The sequence below is a fragment of the Durio zibethinus genome, chromosome 5 (assembly GCF_047325235.1).
Source record: "Durio zibethinus cultivar Kanyao isolate XHJ-2024 chromosome 5, ASM4732523v1, whole genome shotgun sequence".
NCBI lineage: Eukaryota > Viridiplantae > Streptophyta > Magnoliopsida > Malvales > Malvaceae > Durio > Durio zibethinus.
This window is the reverse complement of record NC_143166.1, coordinates 33326886-33342876: the sequence shown is the minus strand read 5'-3', so window position 1 is coordinate 33342876 and position 15991 is coordinate 33326886. Positions and strand designations below refer to the sequence as shown.

The window sequence follows — 15991 nt, the reverse complement described above, 5'->3', positions numbered from 1 at the left end:
TAAAAAGGAAACATAGCAACATTACAAGTTCATACATAACAAACTTATATGCTAATAATTAATTGATTTTTGTGGGCGGTGCTCAGCTGGGGGGAAGGAATCAACTTTCTCCTCTCTAGGAATTATGTTTTTCTTCTTTTTTGTTTTTTTGTTTCCATTATCTTTTTAGTAAAATTTCAAAAAAGAGTGTAAAAATGGAAGTTTTTTTAAGCTAAAACTGATGCCAAACCCACTGGAAAACCGTTAGCAAGAAGCAAACAACGCATCATTTTCTTTCAATGAAGCACACTTGAACAACGGGAATTTTCTTGGTTTGGACCTTAGCAGAACAATCTGTACTCAAAGACGGGTTAAAAAAGTGAGTCTTTTTTTTTTTTTTTGAAATTTTGGTATGTATTTTTGTTCTTTGATTTTGAATTCAACTTTTTATAGTTTATTTTTCGTGAATTTACTGAATGATACAAATTCGACTTTTGATTTTTTTTTTTTTTGGTGAATTTAAAGATTAATACTCAAGGAAATGGAACAAGCTTGGTTTTCAGTGACCTTGAGGGAACAGTAGATCCTTAAGGTGATAATTCGAAAAAGAATGAGAAAAGTTAGTAAATGCAGTATTTTATTTGCCAATATATGGTTGTCTATTTATGATCCTGATCAATGCGGAAGAAAACAACACGAATGCTGAACATCAAGAAAAACATCTCGCAAAAGATGATCATGCAAGGTTAGTAAATTCTCATTCTAACAAGCTGAAGTTAAACTCGACTTTGTTTGGCCTTTTGTTTGAGTTGAATATCCATCTATTCATGGAGTGATCGGTTTAAAACTTATTTTGGCCCTTCCATGTTTATAGAACAAGGAAAAACTGAACTTCATCCTCCAGTTGAGTCTACAAAAGTTGATGCAAAAACCAAGTGAAGCAGTTGAAGGCAATGAAATCCAACCAGTCTCTTCATCCAAGAACTTGGAAGATCATGAGATGCTAAAGGAATCAAATTTTGAGAAGAATCTATGTAGAAGAACTCATCATTTGGAGAATTAGAATTACATGATGGAAGGTTATAGTACTCTTCTGTAAGTGAGTACTAAAAGATACTGACACATAAAAAATATCAATTTGTTTTGAAAGTTTTCATTTAGATACACAAGATATCCACCTTAGTTATTCGGTACTTATTTTGTAAAGATGATGAGGGGACTAGAAATTCAATTTCCGGTGCAGCATCTTTTCCTTCACATGATTCTGTACAGCAAGAAGCAGCAATTCTGGAGCTTGAATGAAGAGCATAAATTGGCCAAAATCCATACAAAGGGCCATGTTTTTGGATAGGATCAAGGAGGCTTACCAAAGGAATCCCATTTTGGCTAGCTTGGTTGTGAACCCTAGTTTGCTAGAGAGATGGTTCAACGGCAAAAAGCTTGGAAGAGAGTTGTGGGGTAGGCTATATCTACTAGGATCAGCATACCTATTTTTTAAGTTATTATTATTTCGCCTCAAATCTCAGTCTTTAACAACTTTTAATTATAAAAAAAATATATCTCACCCAATTGACTAATTATTTTTAAATTAGAACATTAAAAAGGAAAATTAATTGAAAACACTTGCCCATCACTTTTAACCTCTAAATAAAAAATTATAAAAATATAATTTATGAATTATTATACTAAATTTTAAGGTTATAATGACTCAATCTCAAATCTCAAACCCTAACTACTTTTAATTATAAAATATATATCTCACGTAATTGATAAGTTATTTGTACATTAGAAAATTAAAAAGGACAATTAATTGAAAACACATGCCCCTTACTTTCAACTTGTAAATAAAATATTATAAAAATATAATTTATGAAGCTAAAATGTATAGAACTTGCCATATAATGATCCAAAGTTTGTCCTTTCCCATTTTTGTTAATCAAAAAACACTTAGTCGAAGTTTTATAGGTAAAATTCATGAAATTTTTTATTAAAAATAAGTAAATAAAAATTAAAATTGATAGATTGAAAAATTTCATCACATAAATTAAGTGTATAAATTTTTTTTAAAAAAAAATTAATAAATTTTAATATATTTATTAAATAGATATTTTTAATAAAAATATTGACAATTTTTATAGTTGTATTAGTATTGTTCAAATTTAAATTATAAATAATTTTTTTATAATTTTTTTCACATATTATTGATATTCTTATTAAAATCTATCAGTTTGTCGATGTTTGAATTTTTTATTAAAATTCTTATTTACTCATTTTTAATAAAAAATTTCACGAACTTTACTTATACAACTTTATGTAAATTTTGTATACCAAAAAATAGACATGATAATTTAAAATACGATACAATGATACAATACAATAATGACACAAATAAAGCTCATAGAAATAATAAGGTTTAAAATTTTTTAAAAATCATAAATAGGTTTAATAAATTCAAATTATATTTTATATTTATATATTGATATAAACTATGATACGTAATTTTTATATAATACATGACACGAATATAATATTTTATATAATATAATAACATTAATTGTCAGGTCTACAAAAAAAAAAAAATTTGGTACACAGGTACATAACATCAAGAAAATTGGGAAGATGTAAAAGTGTTGGCATTTTTTATTAATGTAATTAAAATCCCAGTCCAGGTCTCCAGGAGAGAATTGATTTTATGGTTTGTTGCTAATATATAGATTGATTTTATGGATTACCCTTTTCTTCTTTTTTTTTTTTTTTTAACAACACAGATAACGTTATTAGAAAAAAGGTGCTACAAGTAATAAACAAGAGATCAAATCAGCTCATTACAGGGGAATAATCTCTGCCATGAGCTGGCTAAACCCCCAAAATACTTGAAAACATGATAGATGAATCAGGTCTGTCCCTAAATCTGGCAACCCCTCGCAAGTGGGTAATGCAAACCCAACAAAAGCAATCACTAGTAAGACATGGAAGAGAACTGGCAGGATGTCATCCTAGTGATGAATCAAAGTCACGTTATACTCAACAATAGCATCACTGCTGGTGGAATTTAAAAAGTAAGTTTTAAGATGTGCAAACCCTGTCGCCATCCTGAACTTTCCTCTTCCCCCGACCACCGCAACCTCACGCTCAGTCTTTGTAATTGGATTCCTTGAGAATACGCTGAAAGAGCTACCATTGAATTCACCCCGAGTAAAACCAAAATCCAAGTACACTACCAGAGTTAAAACGTCTTGGCCAGTAGACACCCAGATGCCTTGAGCATTTCCAACGACCTCTGATGTTAGGTCAGGGCCAACAGTGAGTGGATCATCTACAGCAAACACGCTGCCGAAGGGTGTCGGCGTGCCACTGAAGGCGGTTGTTATGTTTGGACGGGCTACCTTCACTGCAGAAGGGTTTTTTCCGCTCAGAGTGTCATGTAGAAAGAAGTGTAGATGGGTTACTTTTGCTGGCGTAGGAACATAAGGCACGGTATTGGAGTAATAACCTTGGCAAAAAGCTGGTGCCATTGCCGCGCAGAGGACCAGAAACCAGGCCAATATCAAACTTCTGTCCATTGTTTTTTTCCTCAGAAATAACGGGATCGCGCTAATGTGGTTATTGTATAGTTAAATACTAAACATTTTATAGCCTGCCCCTTTATACTAGCATAACGGGGCAGAGGATCATAGCTGTATGTAGTTTTCAATTTTAAACTAAAATCAACAGTGATTATTGAAAACGAATTGTGCTAATTGTTATATAAAGATACGGTTTGTAACTGAAAATGCCGAGACAAGGAATATAGAGACAGCACACCTAATTCCTAATTGTCAACTGTTTTGGAAATGAAAAATACCAAGGAAAAAGTGGACTTTGGGAGTTTGGTTGACTCTTTCTTTAGCTCCTGATTCTTTCTCTCTAATTGGTTTAGCATTAGCTTAACCTCCAAGAATTCCCATCTTAACAACTTTCCTTGGAACATTCCTTGTGCTTGTGGTTGTTGGATTGTTTGCAAAAGTAGAAATGATAGATCTAGTCCGAAGGCATTCTCGACTCCCTTAATGTGGATTTTACTCGGGCAACTGAATGTTTTGACGCCTACTATATTAGACAGATCACTCCTCAATATTTCTTGGCAATTAGGAATGAAATAATTTCAGAATTCAGATCAAAATAGCACTTCATTTAGTGATGAATCACAGTCGCATTATACAATGGCATCCCCATTGGTTACATTGAGTAAGTTTTAAGTTGTGCAACCCCTTTAGCCATCATGAATTTTCCCCTTCCTCCAACCACAGCAAGCTCACATTCAGTCTCTGAAATCAGATTCCTCGAAAACACGCTGATGGAGCTTCCATTGAACTCACCCTTAGTGAAGCCAAAATCAAAGAAAGCCACCAGGGTCGTATATCTTTACCGGATGACATCCAGAGCACTTGAGCATTCCCAATAACCAGGTAGATTCAGGACCTACAGTGAGGGGATCATCGATGGCAATGACGCTGCTGAATGGCGCTGTTGACTTGTCCTGGCTGGTGATGTTGGCACGGGCTACCAAAACAGCAGAAGGATTTTTCGCACTGAAAGTGTCGTGGAAAAAGGAATGTTGGGTTGGTTACTTTCTCCGCCTTGGGAGCATATGGCGCGGTCTAGAAGTAGTATTGGTACACACGGGAGAGGTAGCCATGGTGAGGACCAAAATCCAAGTGATGATCGATCCTCTTTCCATATTCTAGGCTTTTCTTTTTATTTACTCCAGCGCCTTGATTTATGGATTATTACTTGAAACTTGTTTTTAGAAGATCTATTCCGTAACTTTTCAAGTTTTAGTTAGAAAATGGATCTGATTCAATTTTATAGTGGTTGGATTATATGTTGGATTTCCTTATAAGACGAATTTCAATATCTAAATTTTATAGTAAGAAATTTTGCTAAATTTAACAATGTTTCCTTGTCCTTTTTGCTGATCCCATTTGCGACTTCAGCTTCAAGGTAAAAATGTTGGTCATATTCCTTCAATTTTTCTTGCATGGCCATTCGGATCAAGCAAATCACTTATTAACCCAATTTAAAGGTAAAACTTTTAACTATGTATGTAATACTAACAAAAATACTAACTAAATCTGAAAATTTATTTGCAATGACATCTCTTAAAGGTTGCACTGGAGATATCACAAGCTCTTTTAGGTAACCACCATGTGGAATGTACTTTGATGCTTCAGTGGTTGCATTATCGTTATAATCTTTGCCTGCAATGGCATCAAGAACATATACAGCATCTGCCACCGTTCTGCACATACGTCCTGACTTCATTTCTTTAGAGGATGACTCCATTGTTATTTTTGGTGTATAAGTACAGAAGCTATATAAAAAGGTTTAATACCAGAACCCCTCCCCCCCCCCCCCCCCCCCCCCCCCCGCCCAACTCTATAATATAGAAAAAGGAGGGAAAATTATCAGATAAATCTCAACTTAAAGAACTAAATGGTGATAGAAAATCCTGTGTTTCTTGCTAAGGAGGAATGTGATAAAACATGTCCTGACTTAAAAAGTACTTTTTCATTTTTAATAATTGTTGGACTTAAAAATCCTCATACCCGCATGGCGAGGACCTGATTGATGTCTAAATTTTAGACCAGAAAGAAAAAAATTCAGGTATAATGGCGGAAAATATATTTGGCGTAGGGTGGGAATGTAATGAAAGACGCAGGTGACAACAAACAGGCATGAAAACACCTTCATTTTGGATTCAGGCCAACTCATATTAAATTTAACTAAAACTGCAAAAATCCAACTGGCTTCTTGTAGCCTTGGAATGGCAGGCCCATTTGCCCTCAATCATGCTTCCCTGTTCTCTAGTATTCACTTCCTTACGACATGCTAATCTAGATGTCCTTAAAAACACAGCACGTGCAGTAAAAGTTACCACTTAGCAGTACAACAGCAATCTACAACCACAACTGAAAACAACTCGGGCTAATTTTAAGACATCTTAGAAGGGTATCAAGTTCTGTCATGACTACTCAAAAAGGGAAAAACAAAATTGTCATGCCAGAAAAACTGACCTCAGACAACCCTTTTTATAGTTACTGGTTGGAGAAAAACTAAACTGGTAACAAGCATACAGAAGTGGTTTCTTCAACTCATGTGCATGAAGTCACTGTACTCTTCTTAGCACTTTTGCACTAGAATGCCTAAATAACATGGCTTATCCTTTAGTTGACCATGTTTTGGGTTAAAACATATTATGTTAGAACTTAGAAACAAAAGTGTGTTCAAAAACTTGCCAACATATTAAGGTTCCAATAGGCTAAAATTCAAACTTGGACTTCTAAATGTTGGAGAGCATTAAGAAATCTTTTATGCATACCTGAATGCAGTCCAGTAAACAGAACATCCCATTTTGGATTACAAAATTCAATATCAACGTATATTCAAACAGAACATTGAATTATTTCATCACCAATTCAAACAATTATCATCTTTACTAATGTTCACAATATAAATCAAAATTTAAAAATAAAAAATAATAACTCTAATAACATTGGTAACTATGAAGAAACACTCTTACAAACAAGACATGTTTAACCAAGCCAATGCAACTAATTCAAAGCCTACCAAAATTGTTTAAATACTGCATTGACAGTAATAACAGTCTCAACAAAAGAACAAACAACTCTCATCAACTCAACATATCAGACATCCAAAAAGTTCAAAAGAAGTTTTTCTTCTCCCTTTCTGTGGACCTAAGCTTCGCATTTGTCAGTCTCTATCACCAATTCTCAGCAACATTGCCATTCTCTGTTTTCTCAACACTTGATTCCAGAAGAAAAAAGGATCAGAGTTAGCATGTCATGTTGCTGAGACACACATTTAATTAACAGACAAAGTTTTCCACAATAGTGAACTCAAACTCATGCAGAATTCAAAAGAAGGATCTAACACGCATTTTCCTTGGAAAAGATTAAATGAGTTTGCATGTTTTTCCGGGAGTTGAAACCAACCATCACTTTGTTAATTACTATGATTTATAATCAAAGAAAAGTATAATTCACAAGAAGTTCTTTAACTCTTTCTTATACAAGGGGCTTTCACTTGAAAGAAATCACTTCATTATCCATGCTTTAGATTTATCATAAATGCTAATAATCTTATAGAACAAAAAAAAAAAAAAAAAGGAACATGAGAGATGAAAAAGATGCACGGTTATTTGTCCTTTTAGCTAGTTAAAGTTAATCTCATTTCCCATAATCCCTTGCCTAAAAGTACTGCTACATACATAGGAAAAAACTGTTCTAACACAATTGTGGCAGGCAAAAAATTCAATTATGCTACTTTTATTCTGTTTCTTAAGATCAAAATGCGTTTCAAATAATAAGACCATGAAAGCAACCAACATAGCAGGTAAAACGCATTAAGCTTTATGAGAGAGAACAGAACACGCTTCTAAACAATCTACCAAAATATATATATGGCAATATTCTCAAATTAACCAGGCAATCAAATTTCAGTTAATTGAACAAACCGTTGGGGTTGATCAGAATCAGCAGCTGCCTCAACAGACTCACTCTTCCTCCAGCTCCTTTCCACCGGGGCACGCCCATTCCTGAAACTTGCATTTCCTCCTCTCTCTTTCTTTGTAACCATAACTGTCTCTTTAATCTTCACAGCTTCCAGCTTCTGATCAATCTCCTTCCAATCTTTCCCCTTTTCTTTCAACACCTCCTCTCTCGGCCTTGCCTCGCCAAATGGATTTGCCCCTTTGGGCTTGGCCAAAGTCACCTCCTTTTTACCCTCCTCGATCATAGGAACCGTACGTGGCTGAAGCAAAAGCTTTGGCCTCACCCCACCACTACCAGTCTCCTCCTTTTTCTTTCCCCAGTTATCCAAATCCCTCGGCGAATCCCTCGATTGAAGTGAATCGAAACTGCTTCTTCTGTCAAAACTCCCACCAGATCTCCGTGGCGGTGCCTCACTGGGGCTTTTATTTCTCTTATTAGCTGCCCAGTTATCCACTTCATCGGCTTTCGATTGTGAATCAAAAAATCCTCCTCCTCCTCTCTCTCTTCTCTCAAACCCACCCCCAAATCCGTTGCCGGCGGGAGCCGATTTCTTTATCGACGCCCAATTATCGATCTCGTCAGCGCGTGAAGGAGCAATTTCTCCAGTGGAATCTCTATTCGAAACCCTAGAAGATCCCCATCTACTATTATGTGATGAATCGTCGCCGTTGGAATCGTATCTGTTCGAACCGTAGGATTTAAAACCGCCGCCGAGACGGTTACGATCTAGTTCCTCAGGGGAACGTTGGCGAGGGCCAGTGGGGAGAACGAGGAGGTCCACGTGAGTGAGGCGGGTTGGCTCACTCGGCTTAGCACTGCCGTAGTTAGTAAATTCAGCGAAAGATAGGGTTTGAACCTTCTTTTTCTTGGCCTTGGTGGCAGCGGCTGCTGCTAAAGAAGGGAAATCCGCGAGCTTTTCCGTTGAAGAATCGTCGCGGCTTTGCTGTTCTAGTTGGAGTTCAGCTTCATGCTCTTCGGAGTCGAGAGCCCACGCGCCGGGTTTGCCCCAAGGAGACGAGACGGTTGCCGCCATGGTTGTTTCTTTCTTTTTTAAAATGCTTTTGGCTTTGTTTCGAAGCTTGCGTTTTTGGCTTTGGTCGTGAAAGTATATGCATTAGATGGCAGCGAAAGGGTAGGGTAAAGGATTTTATATGGGAGATGACGTTATTAGATCGGACGGTGGAGAATTTTATAAGAAGACGGAATGTTGTCGTTTTCTTTTTTTTTTTTTCCTTAATTGTTAAAAATAATTATAATTAAAAATGTCAAGGTTATCATGGCTTACACGTTAAAAACTCTTCTAATCTTTTACGCCTTGAATTAAAACAAATTTTATTCTAATCCTTCTAAAAAGCTGCTGCTTACTCCTGAAGCTGATTCCTGCAGGAATCCAAAGGTTTGGATCGTCATGGACAGATAACCAAAAGCTTCATTGGAATCAAACACGGCAAAGATTTTCGTATCAGGAAAACCACCTTTCTGGTTTTTGTTGATGTCCCCAATTTTTTTGTCCGGAGAACAAACGAACTCTCCTGCTTTCCACATATTCTATCCAGGTCAATGTTGGTCCAAGGGAGATCAGGACCCTGGAAGGAAAACTCATGGCTTATGATACTCCGAACTGCTTAGGGTGATTAAATGTTCATCCTCAGGACTCTTTTATGGAATCGGCACTAACATACCATGTTATAGTTCCTGCAATGTAAAGGCTCTATCATGAAGCTTGATTAACAAGGCTAACATCCCAACAATACATGATTCTTTACTTGAATTATGGAAGTATTTTCAAACAGGTTGCCATTATTTTACACTCGTATAATTCAAGTGAAAACTCCCTGAGTAATTCAAATATCATATAAAGTTTCCACATGTATAGTTATCAGGCGGGTAAAAAGGAGCGAAAATTCAGTTTGCTCATCCAAGGAAACAATACATAGGTGAAATGTTGGGGTGAGGATGCCTCATCCCATTTAAGTCAACAAAAGAACCTCAAAAAGATAAGATGTTCCACAGAATTTTTGTAATAGATCACTGACATACCACAGCAGAGCTTCTGAAATAGACATCTCATCACAGCCGCCCTCCCCTCTCCTCCAAAATCTTCTTTTCTAATGGATGTAGCCCCAGCTCTTGCCTCCATAGTGTACACCAAAAAGGCATATTTTTTAAACAGACAGTCCAATGTGATGCTGAGAAAGGTAGATGGGTTTCCTGTATATTACTTTGCATGGCCTCATATATCATACAGACCAATAGATCAGTCTTTTTTTTTTTTCCATTTTAAGGCAAACGGTGGACAGACTTTGGGACAAAATCAAGTCACCAATAATGACAATATCAATGCAAAATTACTAGTAGTAAAATGATTGTTCACCAGGATATCCACTTTTTCTGGATCTCACTTTAAAGTTTAAACAAGAAAAAGGAGCAGAAAGAGGACAACTCCTGAAATTTATAGTTTTGAGTTTCAACCTCTCCCACTTGTATTTAACTGGCCAAAGAAGAGGGAAGCAAAAAGAGGGCGGAAAAGGATAAGTTCTACACATACCTACTGGAGGAGGTGGTTCCTGTTCTCATGTTGCATGAAGTATGATTGTTCCAGAGAGCACAGTGATGAATCCACATATCTCAGAAGTTATAATGCTCACATTTTGGCCTGACCAGTCCTGTAAAAAAGAACATGATAACAACATTCAGTTTGTGCTAGCAGTTCCTGTTGTTGTGACTAAAATTACAACCACAATTAGGCATCACAACCAAATTCAAGAGGAATGAATTAAATAACTTGCCTTAAACACGATTACGCTAGCAATAATGGTCAAAGTTGTATGCATCACATAATATACTGGAGAAACAATTGCGGCATTTATAGTATCCCAGGCCTACAACGAAGACAAATACACATCAGTCAAAACAAACGCCAAGCAGCCGTTCTATTTGAAAGATACATGCATTCGAAAACATTGTGCCTAACATGAGAAAGAAAAATAGAAGGCTCATAGTCGTAGATATGTTCAGGGCTGATTGCATACAACAATGATAGCTTCCATGTTCAAAATATCAACTGCACCTAAATTTGTAATAAGAAAAGATTAAATGCAGAATTTGTTCAATGGAGGATACTTTCGAAGCAGCTATACTTTTCATGTAAATTTCTAAGCACAAATATTTAAATTTTGTAAGTAGTTCTGGGACCTAGATTAGGAGATTGTCATCTATATTTTCCATTATGAATTCAAATGATTAAGTTGCCGTACCTAATAAGCAATAATTAATGTATCATATGAGAAAAGCATGCCAGCTACGTAGGTAGAGGATATGTTTTTCAGTACATGACGGTCATTCACGCAAATGAAGTTAAATAGGAAGATTAAATTTTATAGGAACAGACAACCACCAAAGCACAGAATCAATAACATTAACCTTGTTGAGGTAATTTAACTGTGCAATGACACAGATTGCGGCAACTGTAAGAAAAAACCAAGTTCGAAGATAAGCCATCTGACTTATCCCATCCAATGTAAGCTTTATTGCAATTCCAATAGCTTTGATGCTTGTAACCAGTGACAGCACCAAAGAAATGCTTTCACATAGTGCTTACAGCATAGTAACTACCATGATGCTATTGAGATTTGTCAATAAAATTTCATGAGGACATCTACAAACCAAAAGAGAACCCATTAAGGAACATATTCCCAAATAAAACAATATAATTGTCTGCCCATAACGAGGTTCAAAATGCAAAATCAAAGCTAAAACTATTGAAAGAGTAGCTGCCACATAAATTAGAAAAGCTGCCGGTAGAAACATGTGAAAAGGAACAGTAATTAATTACTCACAAAGAAAAACAAATATAAAGAGAAGGGTCAAACCTGGTTGCGTTGCTAGAGTCCAAATTTCAGGTACAGAACTTGGAGTATGCTCATGTGATTCACGAATTACAATCATCACTGAACCTACATTGCAGGACACACATCCTACATCCCCATTTTCGGAATTAGTTCCTTCAACATTAAGTGTGCCAGACAAGCACTGTTCAAATTTACCAAGCATGTCAGTCATTGAAAATAGATAAATAAATAATTTCCAATCAAATCTAAAGAAGTTACCGCAAGCAAAAGAAGTTTACCTGACAATTATACTTAGCGCACCAAGTGGGGTAACTAGAACGGCAGGAGCATAGATATAAGCCCCAAAATTTGCACCCTCTCCAATATGCACTATTTGTACAAAAAATTCGCCAAAATGAAACCCCATAATCAATTTAAGAAGGAACATGATATTTGGAGCAATGGCCAAAACCAGATTAAGAAAAAACTAACGGCTGTGATTTTTCAGAAAGATAAGTGAAAGTGAAACAAAAGAGAGAACTAAAACCCGCACAAAACAGGGAATCTTCAACTCTTTTTTATAGTTCCGTAGTGTTGTCGGAAACTGCCCATTTTTTATACGGACCATGTAAAAAAGTTGTTAACGTACTATAATTGGCATATAGATTAGAACAGTTATCTTATGGATCAATATTAATAAAAAAAAATTTAAAGAAAAAAAAATGATACAGATAATTATTGTTTGAATAATTAAAATTAATAAAAAAAATATTTTAACGATAAAGAGTAAAAAATAATAATAATAATTTATTATAATAATTTTTTTCAATTATAATCTTTAATTACTTGTGATTTTAAAGTATTTTTATATCATAATATATTTATTATTTTATCTGATCTCACAATTACTGTTATATTAATAATTTTTTAATCAAGTGAAACAAAAAAATGTTTTACAAATATATATTGATGAATTTTGAGCCATTCTGATATCTTATAAATTTTAAAAAATTATCTATTTATATTCAACCATTCAGCAAAATTAAATCATTAAAAAATTATAAAAAATTTTTATATTAAAAAATATATATGAAACTTAAAAAAAAACTTTAAAAAAAATATATGATGATTGTGATCTATTTAAATTTTTTTTATTAAAATTGTAGTATTAATAAAAAATAAACATAATAATCTTTTTATAAAAAAATTTAACTTTTCTTTCTCTAACTTTTTCTTTAAATTGGGGTATTAAAAAATTTTGATTTACAAAAAAAATTAAAGGTTATTTGATTTCTATTTCTTTCTCTTTCTTTAATTTAAATATTTATTCAAATAAAAAAAATGAGATTTTATTTTACTTTACTTTATTTTACTTTACTTTTCTTTTCTTTCTCTTCTCTCAATCTAAACACACCGTTAAAAAATACTGGTCTGAACACTGGACAGCTGAAACTATTGTTTCATTAAGATAAGTGTTTCCATCCATGTGAGAGAAGAAAATTCGATTTGTGATTTTGCCAGTACAATGAACAAAGAGACAAGTAATTGGGCTGTTCAAATCTAAAACCTGCTTGAAGACCTAGAAACAAATTGTCAATCTTGGCATAAGCCCAAAAGAAAAGAACTTCTTTGGTAAGTATTTGGGTCACATCACCATAAACTTAAGCAGAAGAATTAGGCTTGGATAAAGAACAGGTACCCTATCCATTTGCAACTAAAAAAAGGGGGGCAAATTAGATGTCTTGTTGAGAAGAGATTTTCTAATTCCATATTTAGTGTAAAAAGTGGAAATAATACTAAATACGTGCATTCAAAGCTTCGTCGAAAAACATTGCAGAAAACAGATTAGAATTCAAAGAAAACAGATTAGAATTCAAAATCATTATTACCCATGCTTCACTGTTGTATTGTATATCAGCTACGGCAAAAAATTTAGTTCCAAAGTGCTGTTGAGACGCCGTATCTGTAACGGGCTTTTTTCCATTAGAAAACAAAGACCAAACAACGGCATCATCAAGGAGAGAAATTGTTCTTTCCCTTACAACTTCAGCTGTGGATCAGATCTCGATGGGCATTTTGGACCACTTCTCCTAAGACAAGTTATCAAATGCTTTTAGGGATGGGGTTGGGCTCCAGTCATGATAAAAAATCAATGGATATTTTCATCATTACTTTTGTCTTTTCTTCTTGTCCACATCCACTCTTTATAAAGTCCCATCTCTTTTATTAAAGCAGACTAAAAATCTCGTTTTTTTTTTTCCACAATTGACCATGACTGTACATGGTTCTGTGCAGAGTCGGTGGCCAAACATCAATGCTATGGGTTCTACCGTAAACACCGAAACAGACCACCGGAGGATTAGACCACGTTAAAGCAATCGCTGAGCAGATAATAACGCAAGGAAACTAAAGGAAAAGATATGAGAAAAATACTTAAGCAGATGATGATGGGAAAAAAACCCTAATCTTATTTATGGTAAAAACCCTAAGCTTATTTATGGTAGTTCATAAAGACTACATAAAACAAGCACTCAGCCACCAAACCCAGAGAACATAAAAACAGAACCATAGAAAGAGGCTAAAAGACAGAAATTGAAGACTCTTAACACACGAAACACCATCCAAAGTCAACATAAACAACCCAATTTTCCTTTTTTTTTTTTTTAAGAAAGTTGTCCACAGTCAGCAATGACAACAGGCTTCGAAGTTCTTCCACCGCTAGACCCAACCTTTTCAATGGCTCTAACCACATCCATGCCATCAACAACTTGTCCAAAAACGACGTGCTTTCCATCGAGCCACTCAGTCTTGGTGGTGCAAATGAAGAACTGAGATCCGTTAGTTCCGGGTCCAGCATTTGCCATGGAGAGGACGCCGGGTCCGGTGTGCTTTTTGACGAAGTTCTCGTCGGCGAACTTGGCTCCGTAGATGGATTCACCTCCGGTGCCATTACCGGCAGTGAAGTCGCCTCCTTGGCACATGAAATTGGGGATCACACGGTGGAAGTTTGAGCCTTTGTAGTGGAGGGGTTTGCCACTACGGCCGAGACCTTTCTCACCGGTGCAGAGAGCACGGAAGTTGTCGGCGGTGCGGGGAGTGCAATCAGCGAAGAGCTCCATCACAATCCGACCAGCCGGCTGGCCACCGACCGTCATGTCGAAGAAGACCTTAGGATTAGCAGCCATAGTGGGAGAAAGACTTAATTAGTAGAAAAGAGATCGGCTGATTTGGGATTTTTGTTGTTTGATGGGTAGTTAGGGTTCTAAGCGAGCGTGATGCGATTTATATAGGAAGGAAGGGATCTTGGCCGTTGAGAGATCGATACGTGGGTTGATCGTGACGGGGATATATGAACCGCGATTGGGTATAAGGTTTAACTAGGGTTAGCCTTTGGGACCCGAGTGGTGGGTGAAATGGGCACATTCTTTTGTCATTATTCGCAGCGTTTGTGTTCATAAAGGAGTTGAATTTTCGTTTTGCTGGGCCTTCTGAATTTGAGCACACAGCCCAGAGTTAAGAGTCCTTTTCTGCATCTTTTTATTTTTATTTTTTAAAGAAAATGCCTTCTTTTGAACTTTTCTAAGAAAATTGCAGGACTAATTTAAGCAAGCGCATTTTATGCAATGATATATTTTTATATAATTGAAAGTAGCAGGTTTTTTATCTTCTTTTTCAAGTTTTAAAATTAACTGTTAAACTCCTATTGGAGGACAAAAACTGCTAGTCTGCTATATTAATATTGAACGATAAGTCCAATCTAATGTGGGGTCCATTTAATTGACAACAATAATCAATAATAATAATAATATGTACTACTATTTATTTGGATAAGCAGTTAGGCACCTAGTCCTAAACGATGAAGATTGCAGGAAATATCCACCAAACATACGTATCAGATGCGGCACACTTTTCCCTTTGTTTTTCCCTTTGCTTTCCACTTATTTTCGCATCTTTCATAAGCTATGATCACAATCGTTAAGTTACCAACAATTTAGACTGAACGTGGAGAATTGGAGATGCTAACGGTGTCTATATTGATCATATTGATCGATATTCTTTAATTGTATTAAAATATGATATATTCAAAAAACAATTATACTGAATGTAGTTTCAAACAATATTGTTTGTTTTCATTTGTTTTGATTAATTTAGATAAATTTTTATTAATTTATTTATTTTGATTTATACGTAAATATAACATATTTTATTATTTTTAATTTATTTTTTATTATTTGATTATTTTTAATTTAATAAAAATAAAATTAATTAACAAAATAAACCTTAAAAATTAAATTTTTTTATATTTTACTATAAATTTTTTTATATTTTATTTTTTAATTAAAATTTATAAATATATCAATCTTTTTTAAGAAAATACTCGTACTCCTCTAAAATTTAATTATTATAAAATTAAATGTAATTTTTATATTTTTATTTTTATATTAATATTTATATGAAAAAATTCATTTAAATAATATATTATCGAATTCAATATTTAAAAATATCATGATAGATTAATAATATTATTTTTTATACTTTTAAACTTATTTATTAAGTTTTTAAAGATATTATTTATTTATTTTGTAGATTATTAATAATATTATTATATACCAATTTATATATATTTAT

General features: G+C 34.6%; 2 protein-coding genes and 3 pseudogenes across 4 annotated transcripts; all 5 read right to left on the bottom strand.

Annotated features, from left to right (window-relative positions):
- Positions 1-2643: 2643 nt before the first annotated feature.
- Positions 2644-4001, bottom strand: LOC111282825 (dirigent protein 4 pseudogene; annotated as a pseudogene). The gene has a single exon (XR_016342384.1). The product of XR_016342384.1 is annotated as a dirigent protein 4 pseudogene (transcript).
- A 120-nt stretch (positions 4002-4121) lies between these two features.
- Positions 4122-5304, bottom strand: LOC149518934 (dirigent protein 4 pseudogene; annotated as a pseudogene).
- Positions 5305-6401: 1097 nt separating this feature from the next.
- On the bottom strand, positions 6402-8681 carry LOC111281910 (eukaryotic translation initiation factor 4B3-like). The gene is made up of 2 exons (XM_022869709.2): positions 7496-8681; positions 6402-6785 (listed from the first exon to the last, which is right to left on the bottom strand). Exons 1-2 carry the CDS (start codon positions 8563-8565, stop codon positions 6743-6745), a joined length of 1113 nt encoding a protein of 370 aa, XP_022725444.2. The 5' UTR covers positions 8566-8681; the 3' UTR covers positions 6402-6742.
- A 138-nt stretch (positions 8682-8819) lies between these two features.
- LOC111281693 (putative magnesium transporter NIPA7) lies at positions 8820-13652 on the bottom strand (annotated as a pseudogene). The gene is made up of 7 exons (XR_016342383.1): positions 13252-13652; positions 11662-11752; positions 11405-11564; positions 10956-11190; positions 10322-10414; positions 10081-10198; positions 8820-9227 (listed from the first exon to the last, which is right to left on the bottom strand). The product of XR_016342383.1 is annotated as a putative magnesium transporter NIPA7 (transcript).
- A 155-nt stretch (positions 13653-13807) lies between these two features.
- Positions 13808-14632, bottom strand: LOC111282034 (peptidyl-prolyl cis-trans isomerase 2-like). Its single transcript, XM_022869927.2, has one exon. It carries the CDS (start codon positions 14545-14547, stop codon positions 14026-14028), a length of 522 nt encoding a protein of 173 aa, XP_022725662.1. The 5' UTR covers positions 14548-14632; the 3' UTR covers positions 13808-14025.
- Between the last annotated feature and the right edge of the window lie 1359 nt (positions 14633-15991).